The sequence below is a fragment of the Leucopleurus acutus genome (genome assembly GCF_964270905.1).
Source record: "Leucopleurus acutus genome assembly, chromosome: 1".
Lineage (NCBI taxonomy): Eukaryota > Metazoa > Chordata > Mammalia > Artiodactyla > Delphinidae > Leucopleurus > Leucopleurus acutus.
In genome coordinates, this window is record NC_139142.1 from 144,683,211 (window position 1) to 144,702,621 (window position 19,411).

General features: G+C 35.8%; 1 protein-coding gene across 1 annotated transcript in view; it reads left to right on the forward strand.

Moving 5' to 3' along the window:
* SCAPER (S-phase cyclin A associated protein in the ER) overlaps positions 1–19,411 on the forward strand; it is a gene marked incomplete at its 3' end in the record, with an annotated part of 494,945 nt that overhangs the window by 363,121 nt on the left and 112,413 nt on the right. Inside the window, exon 25 of the mRNA XM_082835986.1 lies at positions 832–955. Coding sequence (XP_082692112.1) covers positions 832–955 — 124 coding nt within the window. The remainder of the gene's footprint in view (positions 1–831; positions 956–19,411) is intronic.

The window sequence follows — 19,411 nt, forward strand, 5'->3', positions numbered from 1 at the left end:
TGATATTGATGTTACTGGTCCATGGTTCACACTTTAAGAATTGTTGTTCTAGAGGGTTGGTTGTAAGGGACTAAATCAAAACACTTATACATAGGACTTAAGCAGGAGATTTAGTCAGACAGGCAGGAATCAACATTGATCACTCAGGCAATGCAGGTTAATCAACAGTTTTCAAAGCATTCAGAAGAATACCCATTGAGTGTTGCTCCAAATGTTTCTTTGAACAGTGGCATATAATTTTTCCTTAAAAAAAAAAAAAAACATTTCTTTGATGGGTTTGACCTTAGACTGTTTTACTCTCTAGGTCCTCCCCTGCTCAATCTCTGAGCAGGTGTGGTGCTCACTCCCCAGAACTCTGCAGTTCTTGTCTCACAGGGAAAGCCTCTAGTTTCTCCTCATGTGTGCTCCCTTCTTCCATCATCTGCCCTTGTCAACCAGGAGATCTAGCAACAGGAGCTTTGGCAGACCTTTTTTTCTGGGTATTATTCAAAGAATTCTAGATCCCAAAATTCCTGGGTAATATTTAATCTTAGATTATTAAGACCTTGTCAGTAGACTGGTAAGTACATTTCCATTGCCTGCTGCTGCAACTAAGAAATTAATAAGAGGCAATAATTAGTTACTAATGAACACTGGGCTGTGGATAAAAATTACAAGCTTTTATATCTAGCTGATGGACCTTGTACCTAGTAATATTTGGCTTGTTTTTTTTTTTCTAGAGTGACTTCTATCCCATGCCTGTTGCTTTTATACCATTCATTTTATGTATTTTAAATTGTTTAGAGAAGAGCTGCATGAGTTTTATAAGTGGTGTTTTTCTCCTTCTGTTAGGTCTCTCTGCAATGCAATCAATGTTTACAACCTCACCTGCAATAACTGTTCAGAAAACTGCACTGATGTTCTGTTTAGTAACAAGATTACCTTCTTAATGGACCTCCTCATACACCAGTTGACGGTATGTAATATTATTGCTTTGAGTTAGAAGCAGCTAAGATTTGAGAAATATCCCCTGTGGAGAAAACTAAAAGCTTATTTACTCTCCAGATTGGGGGAAAAAAAAAAAAGTGAAGATGATTGGGAGAGTGAAATAGGAACTGGCAGAAAAACCTCTTAATTTGAAAATCTTATATTGCATTCTCCTAATTTCCAGTATTTGATGGGTAATATACTTGTAGCACTTGCTGATATCATAAATTTACATGGTCATACTAGGGCTTTGGAATCAGTTAAGCTCAAAGGCAAACCTCTGAGGCCGTAGGAATGAGTGCTGTAGAAGGGAAGACAGCTGGGAAAGTCTCAAAACCTATCTTACCAGCTCAGTTAAAAGGGTCAGTTTAAAAAAGACTTTTTGATGACCATTGATATATTTTTTTGAAGCAAGAAACTCCTCTGTCAGAAAGGGGCAAACCTGTTATACGTTTGAAATGGGAACAAGCAGCCAATTGTAGCCTTACATTTTACTTCGGTTCACAGATGTTGAAAGAGGTAAGCTCAGCATAATATCCAAAGGTTTAGGCCTGTCAACTGCAGTCTCCAGAACACAGCCCTGGGGCCAGAATTTTCTTGGTCAAGTTTCTGAGCTCCTGAGGTATTGGCACAAAATCGCTCTCAAGCTGCAAGTTTATAACACAGGAGATTTATTTTTCAGAACCGATCTACTTTTACTCAGCATGTATTTCTAATAGCTCATCCTAAACTGTGTGCCTTTTGCTCTCTTTCCTTCTCCATCTGGTTAATTTCTACACATTCTGCAGACCTTTACTGAGACATAATGGCACCTTCTTTATGAAACCTTCCCCAACCTGACTCTTTCCCCAAGTCCAGGTTAGGTGTTCTTCTTATATGCTCCTCTGCATTATGTCATTCATAGAATTAACCACATTGAATTGTAATTAACTGTTTACTTGTCCATTTCCCCAGCTAGCCATAAAATCAAGGAGGACAGGAGGTAATTTATCACTTTCTCCAAGATCCTAACACAGGGCCTGACACAGTAGCTTCAGTATGTCTTTGATGAATATATAAGTAAATAAATGGAACTCCATATGTTTCAAGCTGAAAATCAGAAAGGAAATGATGAGGCCCTTACACGTAGGTATGCTGACAATGAGAAGGGACTGCAGTGAGAGAGAACAAAAAACACAGACCTAGAACTGTTACACAGTGCAATAATGGCTATTTATAGTGATGACACTGAGTCATCACTTGAGGGCTAAGTTATATATGGTTTTATCTATAAAAGAAGGCATTGAAATACGGGTTACACATTTAGCAAAATTCTATCAGAAATAGTTGAAAGGCAGGGGCAAGGAGAAAAGACTTAGCATTTGTGGTATGGCCTTATTATATTCCAGGTATTTTAATATATATTGCTTCATTTAACTTTTAAAACAGAAAGTCAGTATTATTATATCATTTTACAGATGAGGAAACTTGAGTCCCAGAGAGGTTGGTTTGCCCAGGGCTACATAGATAGTAAGTCACGGAGTCAAGTGTCCAACCTAGGTCTGTCAAACCCAAATTAAGGGACATTCTACACAAAAATTGACATGTACTTTTTAAAAGTGTCAGTGTCATGAAAGAAAAGGTAAGGTTGGAGAACTGTCACAGACTGGAGGAAACTAAGGAGATCTGACAGTTAGATGTAATGTGGGATCCTAGACCAGAAAAAGGACGTTAGTGAGAAAACTGAACGTTCAAATAAGGTCTATAGAATAGTTAATTTTATTGGCTCACTTCTTGCTTTCGGTAATTATACTATGGTTTTGTAAGGTGTTAACAGTAGGGGTACTGGCTGAAGGGAACTCTACTATTCTTGCATCATATCCTGTTTTTAAGTCTTCTTGCATATTCTTTCACATTTAAAAGCCATTCTCTTTTGTTACTTGTCCTGTACAAAGTATATAATTTATATTCTTCCATTACCAATTTAAAATTATTTCAAAATAAGAAGCAAAAACTATAAAACCAAACCCCATGCTCTCCCACTGTTGCATGCTGCATCATCTGGAAGAATTTACTCTGTGAAACCTATTCTATATTGCTAATGGAAGAAGATACGTAAATGTACTTTGAACAGAACAAGTAACAAAAGAGACATTTGAAATGTGAAGGAATGAGCAAGAAGACTTATAGACAAGATCTTCCATCCTAGCTGTTCATTCTTTTCTGATCGAAACCTTTTCTTATTGTATGAGGTAGTTTGTTTATTCTCTCACTTAATAATTGTAAGCGCCTACTATTTCCAGTTCCAGAGAAGCATAAGACATGATCCCAATCATCCAGGAAATCCCTGCATAGGAGTGGGAATAGACATGTAAACTGCCTATAAAAATGGTGTGTTGGAAACCTGTACATAGTATAATGGAGCACAGAGGAAGGAGCTCAGTAGCCTCTGCCCGAGACATCACAAAGGAGGGACACTTGAGCTAGACCTTAGCTTCTCATAATAGCTTTCAATTACTAAGTGCCTACTATGTGCCAGGAGCTTGTACAAGTAGCTTGATCCTCTCCCTGTATTTTGAAATCCCCAGTTTTCTTTGAATAATATTCCCTTACTTGTGACCTCAAGGTTTCTTGACACTCAGAAAGCTTTTAATCTCCCAACCAGTGGATTTTACCACATTCTATGTTTATTTTGTTCAGTTTAGAACTGGGATCCTGGGACATTAGTTTGTCAAACACATTTCATCCCCCCTCTATGTGGCACTTTCTGGTTTCTGCTGTTCCTTTTGGCTTTTCATTCTCTAGCTGTCAATTCTAATACCACTGTGATAGAGTATGTGATAGTTGGGAGAGGAGGGTATGTTTTCTAAGTTGGGGAAGTGGAGGGTGGTGGTGGCTAGTGATGGTGATTTTTATTTTTCTGGAAATCACTTGAGTGCATTTCCATTTTTATTGCTGACTTGTTTTGATATACATGTAACTGAAATATGGATCACTAACTTGTTAGTACCCTTTAAGTAAAGGATAGAAAATAGTCATCAACACATTTTCCAGAAGGATTAGAAAGAAGCATAAAAGAAGCTAATTAATTGAGATCTGGTGGAATTTATATGATACCTGATTATAGTGCACTTCAGCCTTTCTGGTTCTTCAGCAAACTGAGATGGTTTCGAAGACTTTATTTTCCCCCAATCTAGCTGTTTGGAGTTTGTTTTAGCACTCTTGTATTTCATCTCAATTATGTGCAAAGCATTGTACAGATTCCAGGGTTACAGAGGTGAATTGGACACAGTTCCTTCCCTCTAGAAGCCCACAGTTGAAGAAGGAACAACTTACATACATTAACATTAAAGAAAAGCTATGAGAAGTTCTGTAACATAATCAGAGCTACAGAGTAGCCCACACAGCCTAAAAGAGTGCCTGGCACATAAGAGGTGCCTGTTAAATATTTGATGAATGAATGAATGAGTTCTAATTGGAGCATTGGAGAGGCTTTCGGGAAGAAATTGTATTTGCCCATGCCTTGAGGAAGGATGGAAATTCTACAGTTCTGGATTATGATTTTTACAAAAGCTAAATTAGCATATGTGGCGCTGTAAAAGTATGTGCTTTTTCTTGCAGCGCAGATTCAAAGTAGGATTTTTAAGATAAGGTCTTGAGGAATTTATTTGGAGCCCTGTAAAAACAGTACATTTAGACAGGCATGATCTAGGATGAAGGCTAACAGAGATGTATTATCTTCCAAAAAGTATGAAAACTTTAAAATATGTTAAAGCAGATTTCATTCAATAAGTAATTGTTAAGAATCTTCTCTGTACCTAAATCATTTCGGTGCATAGAAAAGTAGGCCTCTACCTTCAAAATGTCTCCTTGAGGAGACCAGACATGCACATTAGAAGGCAATAAAAAGACCAGTGAAAAAGAGCAAACTGACAAAATAGGAAGTCCCAGTTCTCATTCCCCACAGGAGATACTTAACAACTATATACAGACCAAAATACCATTGTGAGAACTCTGGTAAACAGTTAAGATATTGCAATACCCCAGATGATCTCAAAGCCAAGAACAGCCACATTGATGTGGGTAAGAAGAACTGTTTCGCTTTACTCATGATCGCCCCTCTCTCAAGTTGGCACAGCTCCACACTGGAAGATAATACCCCAGGCCATGGGTTCTCCCCTCTAGGAGGGAGGGGAGTTGAGTGTGAGTCCTGCATTCTGGCTTTTTGGAGGGCTGCCAGGGGACTTGTATCTGTCTCACCTGACTTATGGCACTGACAGGAAACTGGCATACTTTGGATGCCTGGCAGGCCCTGAGGACAAGAGAGAGCAAGGCAGCTTGCTTCTGAGAACCAGAGAACTTGCAGTGCTGCAGGCAGACACCAGAGGGAGCAAGAGATTATGATCTCCTGAAACAGAAACCAGCAAGCCTTTCTAATTGAGGAATTGCTCACGCAGGCCCAGAGAAGTCCTATCCCCTACAAAAGTGTCAGAGAATGCCTGATTCCCTAGTCAAGGTGATTGGTGTCTTCCCCTTTACAAAGCCAGTATGTACAGTCTAAAAGTCATGCCTGTTTTTTCAAATGTGCAGATCCCAACACAAAGTTACAAGACACACAAAGAAAAAGGGAAACATGGCCCCTACAAAGAACAAGATAAATCTTCAAAACCAGCCCTAAAGAAACAGGTATATGAATTACCTGACAAAAAATTCAAAATAATCATCATAAGGATGTTCTATGAACTCAAGAAAATGGTATATGAACGAAATGAAAATAACAAAGAGGTAGAAAATATAAAAAGAACCAAAGAGAAGTTTTGGAGCTGAAGAATACAATGATTGAACTGAAAAAATTAGAGGAATTCAAGATCAGCATTGATCAAACAGAAGAAAGAATCATCGAACTAAAAGATAGGTCATTTGAAATTATCCAGTCAGGAATAAAAAGAAAAAAGAATGAAAAAAGCCTAAGGGACGTATGCTGTACTGTAAAGTAGGCCAATGTATGTATTATGGTAGTCCCAAAAGGAGAGAGAAAGAGAGAATGGGGCAGAAAGCTTATTTAAATAAATAATGGCCTAAAATTTCCCAATCTAGTGAAGGAAAGGGAATCCAAATTCAAGAATTCCAACAGATCCTAACTTTGATGAACCCAAAGAATCTCACAGAGACACATTATAATCAACTTATCAAAAGTCAAAGACAGAATTTCGAATGCAGCAAAAGGAAAGCAACTTGTCACATGCAAGGGAACTCTCATAAAACAATCAGTGGATTTCTCATCAGGAACACCACAGGCCAGAAGGGAGTGGGAGGTTATAATCAAAATGCTGAAAGAAAAAAAGGCCAACCAAGAACACTATATCCAGCAAAACTATCCTTCAAAAATAAAGGAAAAATAAAAACTTTCCCAGATAAATAAAAGCTAAGGGAATTCATCACCACTACTGGACCTGCTTTACAAGAAATTCTAAAAGGAGTCCTTCAATTGGGAACAAAAAGACACTAAATAGCAACATGAAAGCATATGAAAGTAGAAAGCTTACTGGTAAATGTAAGTATGTAGACAAATACTGAATGCTGTAATACTGTAATGGGAGGGTGGTTAAATCACTGTTAATTCTGTTATAGAAATTAAAAGACAAAAGTGTAGAAATAACTATAACTATAAAAGTATGTTAATGGATACATGATATAAAATATGTATTTTGTGACATCAGTAACATAAAATATTGGGGGGGAGAAGTAAAAGTGTAGCATATTTCTATGTGATTGATGTTGTTATCAGCTTGAAATAGATTATTATAACTATAAGATGTTTTATGTAAACCCAGTGGCAACCACAAAGAAAATGCCTATAGAAGATACTCAAAAGAAAATGAGAAAGGAATCAAAGCATGTTACTACAGAAAAAAAAAAAATCAACAATACAAAGCAAGACAGCAGGAGAGGAATGAGGGACAAAATAACTACAAGACAGAAAATAATTAACAAAATGGCAATAGTAGTTCCTTCTCTATCAATAATTACTTTAAATGTAAATAGATTAAACTCTCCAGTAAAAAGACATACAGTGCCTGAACGGATCAAACGGATCAGACTCACTTTAAATTTAAGGACACACGTAAGCTGAAAGTGAAAGCAGTGACAAAGATAATCCATGCAAATGGTAACCAAACAAGAACAGAGGTGGCCATACCTATATCAGACAAAATAGACTTGAAGTCAAAAACTCTCAGAAGAGATAAAGAATGATATCATATAGTAATAAAAGGTCTATTTTTCAGGAAGATATAACAATTGTAAATATATATGCATATGCACCCATCAGAGCACTCAAATATAAGAAGCAACCATTGAAAAGAACTGAAGGAAGAAGATGACAGTAACACAGTAAAAGTAAGGGATTTCAATACCCCACTTTCAATAATGGATAAACATCTAGAAAGAAAATCATTAAGTAAACAGAGGATTTGAACAACCCTGTAGGCTGAACGGACCTAATACACATATACAAAATATTCCACCCACCAGCAGCAGAATACACATTTTTCTCAAGCACACATGGAACATTCTTCAGGATAGATCACATGTTAGGTCACAAAACACATCAACAAATTTAAGATGACTGATACCATACCAAGTATATTTTCTGACCACAATGGATTGAAAATAGAAATTAATAGCAGAAGGAAAACTGGAAAATTTACAAATATGTGGAAATTAAACAAATTCATGAAAAAACCAGTGAATCAAAGAATGAAATTAAAAGAGAAATTAGATAGTATCTTTGAGACAAAATATAACATACAAAAACTTATGAGATGCTTAAAGGCAGTGCTAAGAGGGAAGTTCATAGCAATAAATGCCTGCATTAAAAAGGAAGAAAGATCTCAGACAAACAACTTTATACCTCAAGAAACTAGAAAAAGAAAAACTAAGCCCAGAGTTAGCAGAGGGAAGGAAATAATTCAGATTAAAGCAAACTGACATAAAAACAGACACATAGACCAATGGAACAGAATAGAGAGCTCAGAAGTAAACCCACAAATATACAGTCAACTAAGATTTGACAAACCATCAAAAATACACAAAGGAAAAGGTGGTCTCTTCAATAAATGCTGTTGGGTAATCTTCGGTAAACGCTGTTGGGAAATGGTGGATATCCACATGCAAAAGAATGAGATTGGACCCTTATCTTACACAACAGGTCCCCAACCCCTGGAACCAGGCCACACAGCAGGAGGTGAGTGGCGGGCAAGTGAGAAAAGCTTCATCTGCCACTCCCCATCGCTTGCACTACCGTCTGAGCCATCACACACACACTGCCCCTGCACCCCAGTCCTTGGAAAAACTGTCTTCCACAAAACTGGTCCCTGGTACCAAAAAGGTGGGGACCATACACAAAAATTACACAATACACAAAAATTAACTCCAAATGGACTTAAAACTTTAATGTAAGACCTGAAACCATAATCTCGTAAAAGAAAACATGAGGAGAAAGCTCCTTGACATTGGTCCTGGCAAGGATTTTTTGGGGGGGATATGATGCCAAAAGTACAACAAAAGCAAAAATAAACAAGTGGCACTACATCAAACTAAACGGCTTCTGTACAGCAAATGAAACAATCAGCAAAATGAAAAGGCAAACTTCAGAGTGGGAGAAAATATTTGAAACATATATATCTGATGAAGGGTTAATATCCAAAATACATAATATCCAAAAATCAAAAACACAGAACGTAACAAGTATTGGCAAGAATTTGGAGAAATTGGAACCCTTGTGCACTGCTGGTGGAAATGTAAAATGGTGCAGCTGCTTTGGAAAACAGTAACAGCAGTTCCTCAAGAAATTAAAAATAGAACTACCATATGGGATTACTTCTTGGTATTTACCCAAAAAGAACTGAAATTAGAATCTCAAATAGATACTTGCACTCTCATGTTCACTGTAGCATTATTTTTTTTTTCACTGTAGCATTATTCATAGTAACTAAGAGGGGGAGGTAACCTAAATGTCCATTGACAAAGGAGTGGATAAAGAAAATGTATGTACATACACCGGAATATTGGTTCGCCATAAAAAAGAAGGAAATCCTGACGTATGCTACAACATGGATGAAACTTATGAAATAAACCAGTCACAGAGCGGCAAATACTGCATGATTTCACTTATGTGAGATATCTAAAGTAGTCAGACTCATTAAACTGAAAGTCGAATGGTGATTTCCAGGAGCTGGGGTGAGGGGAAGTGAGAAGTTACTGTTCAGTGGGTATTGAGTTTCAGTCATGCAAGATGAAAAAGTTCTAGAGATCTGTTTTACAACCATGTGCATATAGTTAATTAGACTGTAATGTATACTTAAAATTGTTAGACGGTAAATTTATGTTACGTGTTTATTACCATAAAAAAAGACCAGTACAGGTACTACTGAGTGCTGTGAAAATAGATTGATAGACTTTTAATGTTGAACAAATTCTAAATAGTCCATATTACAGATTAGTAAATTGAGATGTGGCAAAGAGATCATACAACTACCTAGTGATAGAACCGTGACCTGGATGCTAGTCTCCTGAGTCCCTGACCAGGACATCCCTTCCTATAACCTAAATTCATGTGTCCTTACCTTATTGAGTTGACAAATGAGATAAAGTAACATTTTTGTGACTTTAATTTTATACATGTTTAATATTGTCACCTGGGTAAGGTACACTGAAGAAGCATTTAATTAAAAGATTTATAATTTCTTGATGTTTCATTGCACTTTAAAAGGCATTACATATTTTATTAGCATTCTTATTTTTAATTCATAGTAACCTGTTCCTCATGGAATATTTAAAGAATACTCTTATAAATTGTGTGTATATATTTTCTGGAGCCAAGGAAACTGTTAATTGAAAAGTGATGTACAAACCTTAAATAATTGATATGGTACTGTTGGATCAAAGAGACTGTTGGTGAGCACTTCAGAATGTGACAAGAAAGCCCTGTGTACAAACAAAGAAAATATAAGTGCAACCTTACAGCAAGGGGATCATTTTTCACTGAGTCGTGTGCAGAGCCATGCAGGTGCCTATTTCATTTTCATTACAGTAGCAAAGGCCTGGAATTGGCCATTCACCACATTGTTTTCTTTGTACCAAGGAGCCAGAACATGGACTTAATAGTTAATTACAGGGAGCAGAAATCCTTCAGCTCTACTGGTAGTATTGCTCTTCCTGATGCCACTTGCGTCTTGTTTCTCCTTTCCTCACTATGTGGCACTTGCTCAGCATGTCAAGGACACCCTACCCTTTTCTTCATCAATAATGTGAACTCTGTGTCTAGTAGGCTATATAGCTTATTGATACAGAGTATATCAGAAACAGAGAGGAGGCCTTCATAGTATCTAGTCTAGTCCAGTCCTCCTTGTTTTACAAATGAGGACAATGGAACTCAAAAAAGGAGAAGGATGGGAGATGTATAGGGTGGGTATTTGCCAAAAGTCTCACAGCCTGTTACCAATAGAACTGGGATTCAAATTCAGGTCTCCAAAATCCCAACCTAACCTTCTTTCTACTGTATTACATGACACACCGCTAATGTAAGTTTGGTGAGAACAGTTAAAGGATATTGTGACTGATGTAGAACTTTACCCTCAAAGCTATATTCAAAATTGACCTAGTGAAAGAATATGGGTCAGATTATAACTCTAATTGCCCTTCTACTGCAGTCATATGAAATAGTATCATCATCATTATTATTACTGTCACCTAGAATCATTAGTTGACCGCTTGAGGGAGAAATTGACACATCCAGCATCATAGTGGAGATTTTATCACACTGCTTTCAAATAGTAGGTAAAGCAGACAGAATTGTTAAATATGTACACAGCTGAATAAAACAATTCACAGACTTGGTTTAATGCACATAGATAGAACCGTATGGCAATATTAGAGAATATACATTTTTTATAAGCTCACATGGGAAATTTACAAGAATTGACTATGCACTAGGCCATAAAGCAAGTCTTAACATATTTGAAAGAATCAGTATCATATAGATAATCCAGTACTGCTTCAGATATTATTGAATAAGCTCCTACCAGACTGACCCTCCTGCAGATGACAAGTATAATCTCTGGGTAAAGTATGAAAAAAACCTACCTGAAGGTACTAGAAACCAATCAAAAGCAGACAAATTCTGATTGGAATAGATACTTGGAAGAAGGGAACAGCATTGAGTGAGTTTCCTGGTTTTATGGCTTTTAGCCTGAGGGCAGGCCACAGTTGGTACCACATGGGATGACTAGAACTACTGTAGAAAATCTGCAATTCTTCCGGCCTAAAGAACCAGAAGACAGAATCTGGGGCAAAGACAACTGCTAGAATGTAAGGCTGATATTCAAAAAGGAGAGAGCCAGAAAGGAGGATCCCCTAAATTATTTATAAATATCTGAATGACCCTGGTACCATATATGTGTGGGACAGACTCCAAGTGCCTCAGCTAAAGACAAACTGAACTGAGATTTCAGCTGCTATCCAAGAATAGAGTTTTCCAGTTGAGTCCAGAAAAGTCATATGCCTGCTTTTTTAAAAGAATCAAACTGAAAAATACAGTAACTGAATTTAAAAATTCACCAAATGAATTAATGAGAGGGAATGATGAAAAATAGAAAAATCACATTAGACAAACACCACAGTAATTATTATTGCAGGAGAGAATCATCAACGGATGCAAAAATTAGTGAGTAAAAGTATGACAAGAAACAGGTATTTTCGAAGTTTCAAAATAACTCCACACGAGATACTTTGAATTACAAAGAAGGAAAATAGAAACTTTACAATAAAGAAATTTGGCAGATACTACCTAAACTATGTGATCAAAGCTAGCATCACCAGAAACAGAACATATCAATATCATTTACCCTCTAATATTATATACTTAGAAGCTCACATCATCATTTCTGTGGTACTCTTGCCAAAAATGCCATCTAAATATGAGAAAATATCAGACAAAATCGAAATTGAGGACAGTCTACAAGATAGCTTATGAAATGCAAAGATTGAAAAACTCATAGAGACTAAAGAGATGTGACAACTAAATTCAGTGTGGGATTCTGGATTGGATCCTGAAGCCGAAAAAAAGGACGTTAGTGAGAAAACTGGCAAAATTCTAGTGAGGTCTGTAGATTAGTTCATTGTTTTGTATCAGTGTTAATTTTCTGGTTTTGGTAATTGTGCTATAGTTATATGTAGGGTGTTAACACTAGGGAAGGCTGAGAGAAGTGTAAAATTATTTACAAAATAAGTATACGTTTTTAAAAAACAATTCACCAGTGGGCTTAACAGCAGAATGGAGGTAACAGAAGAAATATTATTGAACTTGAAGTTATATGAATAGGAATTAACCAGTCTGAAGAATGTGTGTGGTGGAGGGAATGGGGAACAAAAACAAAGAAAAAGAACAGAGCCTTAGGGACTTGTGGGACAATATCAAACAGTGTAATATATATTGGATATCCAGAAGAAGAACAGAGAATGAAGCATTAAAATATTTTGGAAAGAATAATGTCTAAATTTTTTCCAAATTTGGTAAAAGTCATAAATATATAGATTCAATCAGAAGTTCAACAAACCTCCAAAAGGATAAATACAAAGATAATCATGCCTAAGTAAATCATAGCCAAACTGATAAAAACCAAGTATAATAAAAAGAGAAAATGTTGAAAGTTGTCACACTGCATACAGGCAAATAATGATTCAGATAGTGTCTGACATCTGTCTCATCAGAGGCCAGAAGACAGTGAGCATCTTCAAAATGCTAGAAGAAGAAAAAATTCAATCCAGAATTTCTATATCCAGCAAAAAAAATCCTTCAAGAATAAAGGTGAAATAAATACAGTTGACATTTTAAAATATATGCCTAAGACAATTAGTTGACAACAGATTTGCAGTACTAGAAATGCTAAAGTTCTTCAGACTGAAGGAAAATGATACCCAATGAAAATTGCTATCTTTAGGAAGGAAAGAATGAAGAACACTGGAAATGAAGATTTGCTTCCTCTTTGTTTCTTTAACAAAATTTTAAAGTACATGTTATGGTTTAAACCAAAAATTTTAGCACTGTCTTATAAGGTTATAACATGTTTAGGTGTACTGCAAATGATAACTATAGTATAAAGGATGGGGAGGACAGAAAACCTATAAGGTTACAAAGTTTCTGAATTTTATACAAAGTGGTACGATCTTAACTCTAAGTAAATTATGAAAAGTTAAGATTGTGTATTATAATCCCTTAGAGCAGCTACTAGCAAAATATCTTAGAAGCTAATATGTAAATTAAAATGGAATTCTGTAATATATCTAAATATTCCAAAACACAGTGAGACAGACAGAAAACAATGAAACAGCAGACCTAACCCAAATATATCAATAATTATACTAAACAGAATGTGCAAAACTTTCCTTGAAAAAATTACAAGGCATAAATTGTCAAAAAGGGTAAAAACCAAGACTCAACCAAATGCTATATACATGAGATGTACTTAAATATAAAAACACAGACCTATATAAATATGAGTTGAAAACAAAACAAAACAAAAAGCTAGAATAGCTACATTCATATCAAACGAAGAGGAGTTTAATATATAACAGTATTAGAAGATATAAAGAGCAACATTGCAAATTGATAAAAGGTTAACCAATAGGAAAATATAACAATTATAAATGTATATGTACTTAATAACAGCTTCAAAATACAGGAAGCAAATATTAACAAAGAGAAAAATAATTCCATTCTCATAGACGGATATTCAGCACCTTCCTTCAGCAACTGATAAAATAACTTGACTAAAAAAAAAGTCAGTAAAAATATAGATGATACCACCTAGATCTAATTGATATTTATACATCACTACACCCAGCAACTGCAGAATACGCACATTCTTTTCTAGCATACATAGTGTGTTCAAGATTGACTATATTCTGGGCCATAAAACAATCATAGTAAATTTAAAGAAACTGAAAGTATATTCTCTGACCACAATGGAATAAAATTAGAAATCAATAATATACCTACAAAATCACAAGGGAAATTAGAAAATAATTTGAATTGATTATAATGAAAATATAGCATATCCCCAAAAAGCAATGCTTAAGGGGAAGTTTGTAGTTTTGTGTGTGTGTGGTTTTTTTTTTGCGGTACACGGGCCTCTCACTGCTGTGGCCTCTCCCATTGCAGAGCACAGGCTCTGGACGTGCAGGCTCAGTGGCCATGGCTCACGGGCCCGGCCACTCCGTGGCATGTGGGATCCTCCCGGACCGGGGCACGAACCCGTGTCCCCTGCATCGGCAGGAGGACCCTCAACCACTGCGCCACCAGGGAAGCCCTGTAGTTTTTAATAGAAGTATTCTGCAACCAATTTGCTCTGAATGTAATGCAATTAAGATAGAAATTGATAACAAAAAGATAAACATCCATATACATTTAGAAATTTAGAGACTTAAACTCAGGAGTCATACAGTAAGTCACAAATTTTTGAACTTAAAATAGGACAATAATGAAAATACTACATATCAAAATTTGGGGGGATGCAATAAAGCAAAACTGTAAAATATATATATTTAAATGCTTATATTTGAAAAGAATAAAGTGTATGGATAAGTAGTTGAGTATTTAACTTAAGAATCTTAGAAAAAGAACAGCCAAATTAACCTAGAGAGAAAACAAGGGAAATTATAATAGGTAGTTAGCAAACAAACATTGGAGAATATCAACAAAGCAAAAATTAATTATTCATAAAATCTAATATAGTAGGCAAGCCTCTGCCAAACTTGATCACGAAAAAAAAGAAGAGACACAAATAATATAAGGAATATAAAGAATTAACTGCAGCTTGAAGAATTAAAAAGTTAAGAGAATACGTCAAACAACTTTATACCAGTGCATTTAAAATTTTAAATTAACAAATTCCTAGAAAATTATAACTCAACAAACCAACTTAAGAAATACAAAGCCTGAAAATTTCTCTAACCATTAAAGAAATTGAATTGGTTATTCACAGTCTTTCCACAAAGAAATCACAGGCTTAGATGATCTTATACCCAACTTCTATCAAACATTCAAGGAAGAGATCATTTCAATTTCAAACTATTCCAGAAAGAGAAAAAGTGGAACTTCTTCCCAATTCATTCTTTGAGGCCAGTACAACCTTGTTAACAAAACTAAACAAGAAAAAAAAAAAAATGCAGGCCAGTTTCTCTCATGAACCGAAGCAAAAATTCTAAAAATATTAGTAAATTAAATTCACTGATTAATTTTTTCAAATATTATTTTTATAAAGTGTGAAAACAAGGGAAACTAAAAATTATATTCTTTAGGGACACATATGTGATAAAAAAAACTTTATTAAGCAAGGAAATGACAAACACAAAATTCGTGATAGTGGTTACTTAAGTAGAGAGGCATGGAGTGGGATAGCAGAAGAGCCAAAAGAGTTTAAATCTGTTGGTATTGTTCTAGTTAAGTTATTAAATTTTTAATGGACTAAAGCCACAATCTTAGTCTTCTTGGAATTTACAGTCTTGTGGATAGTTCAGTTCAAACAAGCAAACAGACAAATGTGATACAATATTTTAAGGGTTATGATGAGTCAAGACAGGGTGCTGAGATATTCAAGAGTCGGGGGAAGTTCCTAGAGGAGCTATCTAAACTGAGAACTGATTGATAAGTAATTTAATCATTATCTAAGGAAATGAGAAAAAAATATCAACCTTAGTAAGTTTACAGCCAAAATAAAGGCAGAGGGAAAAGGAGTGAGTGCTAAGCGGTGAGAGCTCCAGCCGGACTTAAGCCAGGTTCAGTTTAAGACGGATACTGAGTTAACAGTGAAATGACATGGCCTTAGCTTTTACCCTACAGAAGCTTGCTTATTTCTCAGGTTTCAAATGTGAGGAAAGAATACATTTATTGTACTTCTACATTTTTTTAAAATAATGGCCTATGTTTTAAATAGATACAAATGGTAATTGATCTGTCAGTTTAAGCTGGAAGACCTATATCTCAAATCCTGTTCCAAATATCACTCTGCCTTTTTTTAACCAGTGAAAGAGAAATATTTACTTTTTTATGAAATACTTATGCTGTACCCATTTCTTTAAAAAAAAATGAATATGTGATGAGGAATAGGATATTTACCTAGTTTCAAAGTACATTCCTACCAAGTTGTTATTAATTACAAAATAAAAGTGACTTTGTAGTGGGAAAACCTGGTACACACCACCTTAGGTGATGAAAGTGAACATTATCAGTAGTACAACAAATCAAAATTGTCTGTCACCTGATAGGCTGCAATGAGAAGAACACAGTATCACTACTGTGATATTCCTGCCAAAGATGCATAATCTGAATCTAATCGTGAGGAAACATCAGACATACCCAAATTGTGGGACATTCTTCAAAATAACTTGTAATCTTCAAAAGTCTCAAAATCATGAAAGTTCAAGGAGTCACTGAGGAATTTTCTAGATGGGTAGGAACAAGACATGACAACTAGGTACAGCATGATTCTGAACTATAATTGCAACTTTTCTGAAGTTTGATATTTTATACACATACAAACACACACATACATATATATAGATTTTAAAGCAGTACAGAAATAAAAGTTCTAGACTTCTGGAATTTGGGAAGAGTTATGTGGTTTCCATCAGCTACATGCATTCACCTCAGTAACTGAAATACTTGGTAATTTAAATACCAGGACTTATTTCTTAGGGCTTAAATATGGCCTTGAACTTAAAAAGATTTCTTTATTGGAAAAATGATTGTTTTTATGAAAGGAAAGTGAAGCTTTCATTGTAGACTGTATATCTATAGCTATATAGTTGAAACATGTTTTAAAATACCTGCAGAGGAATTTTAAAAACAACTATTTAACCCATGTTTTGAAAATTCCTTAAAGGGAGTGCAGCTATTCAATGTACATTTTGAACATGCTATGTTGTCATTTAACATAGAGATTCAGGAAAATGGGTGATCCCGGTACTCAGACTGGAACCTGTAGTACCTAGCTGCAGGGAGAAAACTACTGCAAATGAAAAGCACAAAGGCCGTCATCAACAATTGCAAGGGAATAATTCTATTTCTTTATGTCTAACAGACTTCATAGCTTTTGTTTGGGAGGAAGAAGAGAGACTAGGAAGAGAAGCCTGAAATAAGCTTAGCAAGGGTGAGAATCATGCACATGCACATTTGTACACATACTCAGAAAGCAGAAAGATGAAAGAAAATGGAAGAGACTAAAAGGAAGACAAGAGTGGGACCCAAGACGAGGAGGAAACAGACAAGAGGAGGGCTCAGGAGGGCAATATAGAATGGAGAGAAAAAGAGACTACTAGTGGGTCAGGTGTGGAAGATAGGCAGAAATTAGAAGGGTGAATATAGATGAACTCTGTTTAGGCCTTTTCCAGCACCCTATAATAATTCAGTCTCTCTTCTTGCCCTCCTGAAGCTTACATCCCAACATCTTCATGTTTGTACTTAGACATAGCAGGGCATCAAGCAGAAGGCCTTCTGGCGTTTCTAGTAAATGAAAGAGAACAGTAATACCAGACATTAAAATGGTCACACACACAGCTAAGTTCCTGTTTCTATGCCCTTTCCCAGTCCTCTTGGGGTTTTATGAGATACTGGAAATAGACTAAAAGCATTCTTTATGGTGGGCCTCTGCTCTTGCTCAGTTCATTCTCACCTATGAAAGCAGTGTGTGTAGAGAGGAAAAGCAGCAATATTAGGTCTCATTAACACCTCTGACCGCAGCAAATGAGAGTCTTAATGTAGACCACACTTCAGTATGTAGTTTTGTTCCTTAAAAGATAACCTGCTTGGCTTCGCTGGTGTCGCAGTGGTTGAGAGTCCACCTGCTGATGGGGGACGCGGGTTCGTGCCCCGGTCCGGGAAGATCCCACAGGCCGCGGAGCGGCTGGGCCCGTGAGCCATGGCCGCTGAGCCTGCGCATCCGGATCCTGTGCTCCGCAATGGGAGAGGCTACAACAGTGAGAGGCCCACATAACACACACACACACACACACACAAAAAAAAAAACAAATGACCTTAGCAACCTTATTCATAACTAACTAAAATCCCTAAACAACACACATAGCCACCCACAGGTGATATGGTAAACAAACTGTGGTATATCCATACAATGGAATAATATTTAGCAATAGAAAGAAATGGACTGATGATACACTCAACAGCATGGATGAATTATTCAGAATTCAGGGAAGCATTATTCAAAGTAAAAAAAAAAAAAGTCAGATTCAAAGTCCACCTACTCTATGATTCCAGTTATTTGAAATTCTAGAAAATGCAAAATAATCTATGATACACAAAGCAGATCAGTGGTTGCCTAGAGCCCTGGGGGTGGAGGAGAACATTGACTTCAAAGGAGCACAAGGGAACTTTTCGGGGTGTTGAAGATGTTCTCTACCTTGATGGTTCTTATAGAGGTGCATATTTGTCAAAACTTACTGACTTACCAACATCAGATATTACAATGTAGATATATTCTGTATATTAAAATACTTGCCCATCTGCTAAACTGAAATGGAATCTCACTAATGTTTTAGATAAATTTAGATAACTTAGTAAGATTGCATATCTTTGCATATATTTATTGGTCATTTGTATATCTTCACATCCTTTATCCATCTTAATTGAGTTGTCTTCTTAAATTCTGTTCACACATTAAATTTTTTATTTATTATCTTTATATATTGTATTCCTGTTCTATAGATTTGTTGCTAACATTTTCTCCTAGCATCTGGTGTCTCCTTTTCCTTTAAATTTTGCTTATACTGTCTTTTTCGGTATAGAAGTTACTCATTCTATGTAATCAAATACATTAATATTTTCCTTTAAGGATATTGGATGTCATGGTATGCTTGGGCAAACACTCTTCCCCAAATGTTTAAGAAGCAAAACTTTAAAATTTTCTCAGAAAAAAAACTTGTTGCAAGTTACACTTAAAATAGGTGCAGTTTACAATAAAATTTATTTTTGAAACGTGCTTTTGCAGATGTAGCAAAATGATATCAGTTGGTGAATCTAGGTAGAGTATAGTTCATTGTTTAATATTCTTTGGCTTTTCTAACAGCTTGACGTTTTTCAAAACAAAAAATTGGAGGAAATGTGCTTTTGTTATATGCAGAAGGGCCTTTGGCTTTTGGCATTGTAAGGGCCATTGGCATTGAAATTTAATTTTTTGCCCTAGATTTAGAAAGGGAAAAGTATTGTCTAAAAGGCAGCAATGTAAAGACACTGATTAGATTATTGAAGGGCTACACCATCTTCTTATGCTTTTATATCGATTCTCTCTCTTTTTTTTCTTGAAATGAATAACATAGAGGGAATGGTTATTGATTTTCTTTCCTCCCATTTTAAGTGTACATAATTTATTCCATCTATTTGTGTGCCATCTTT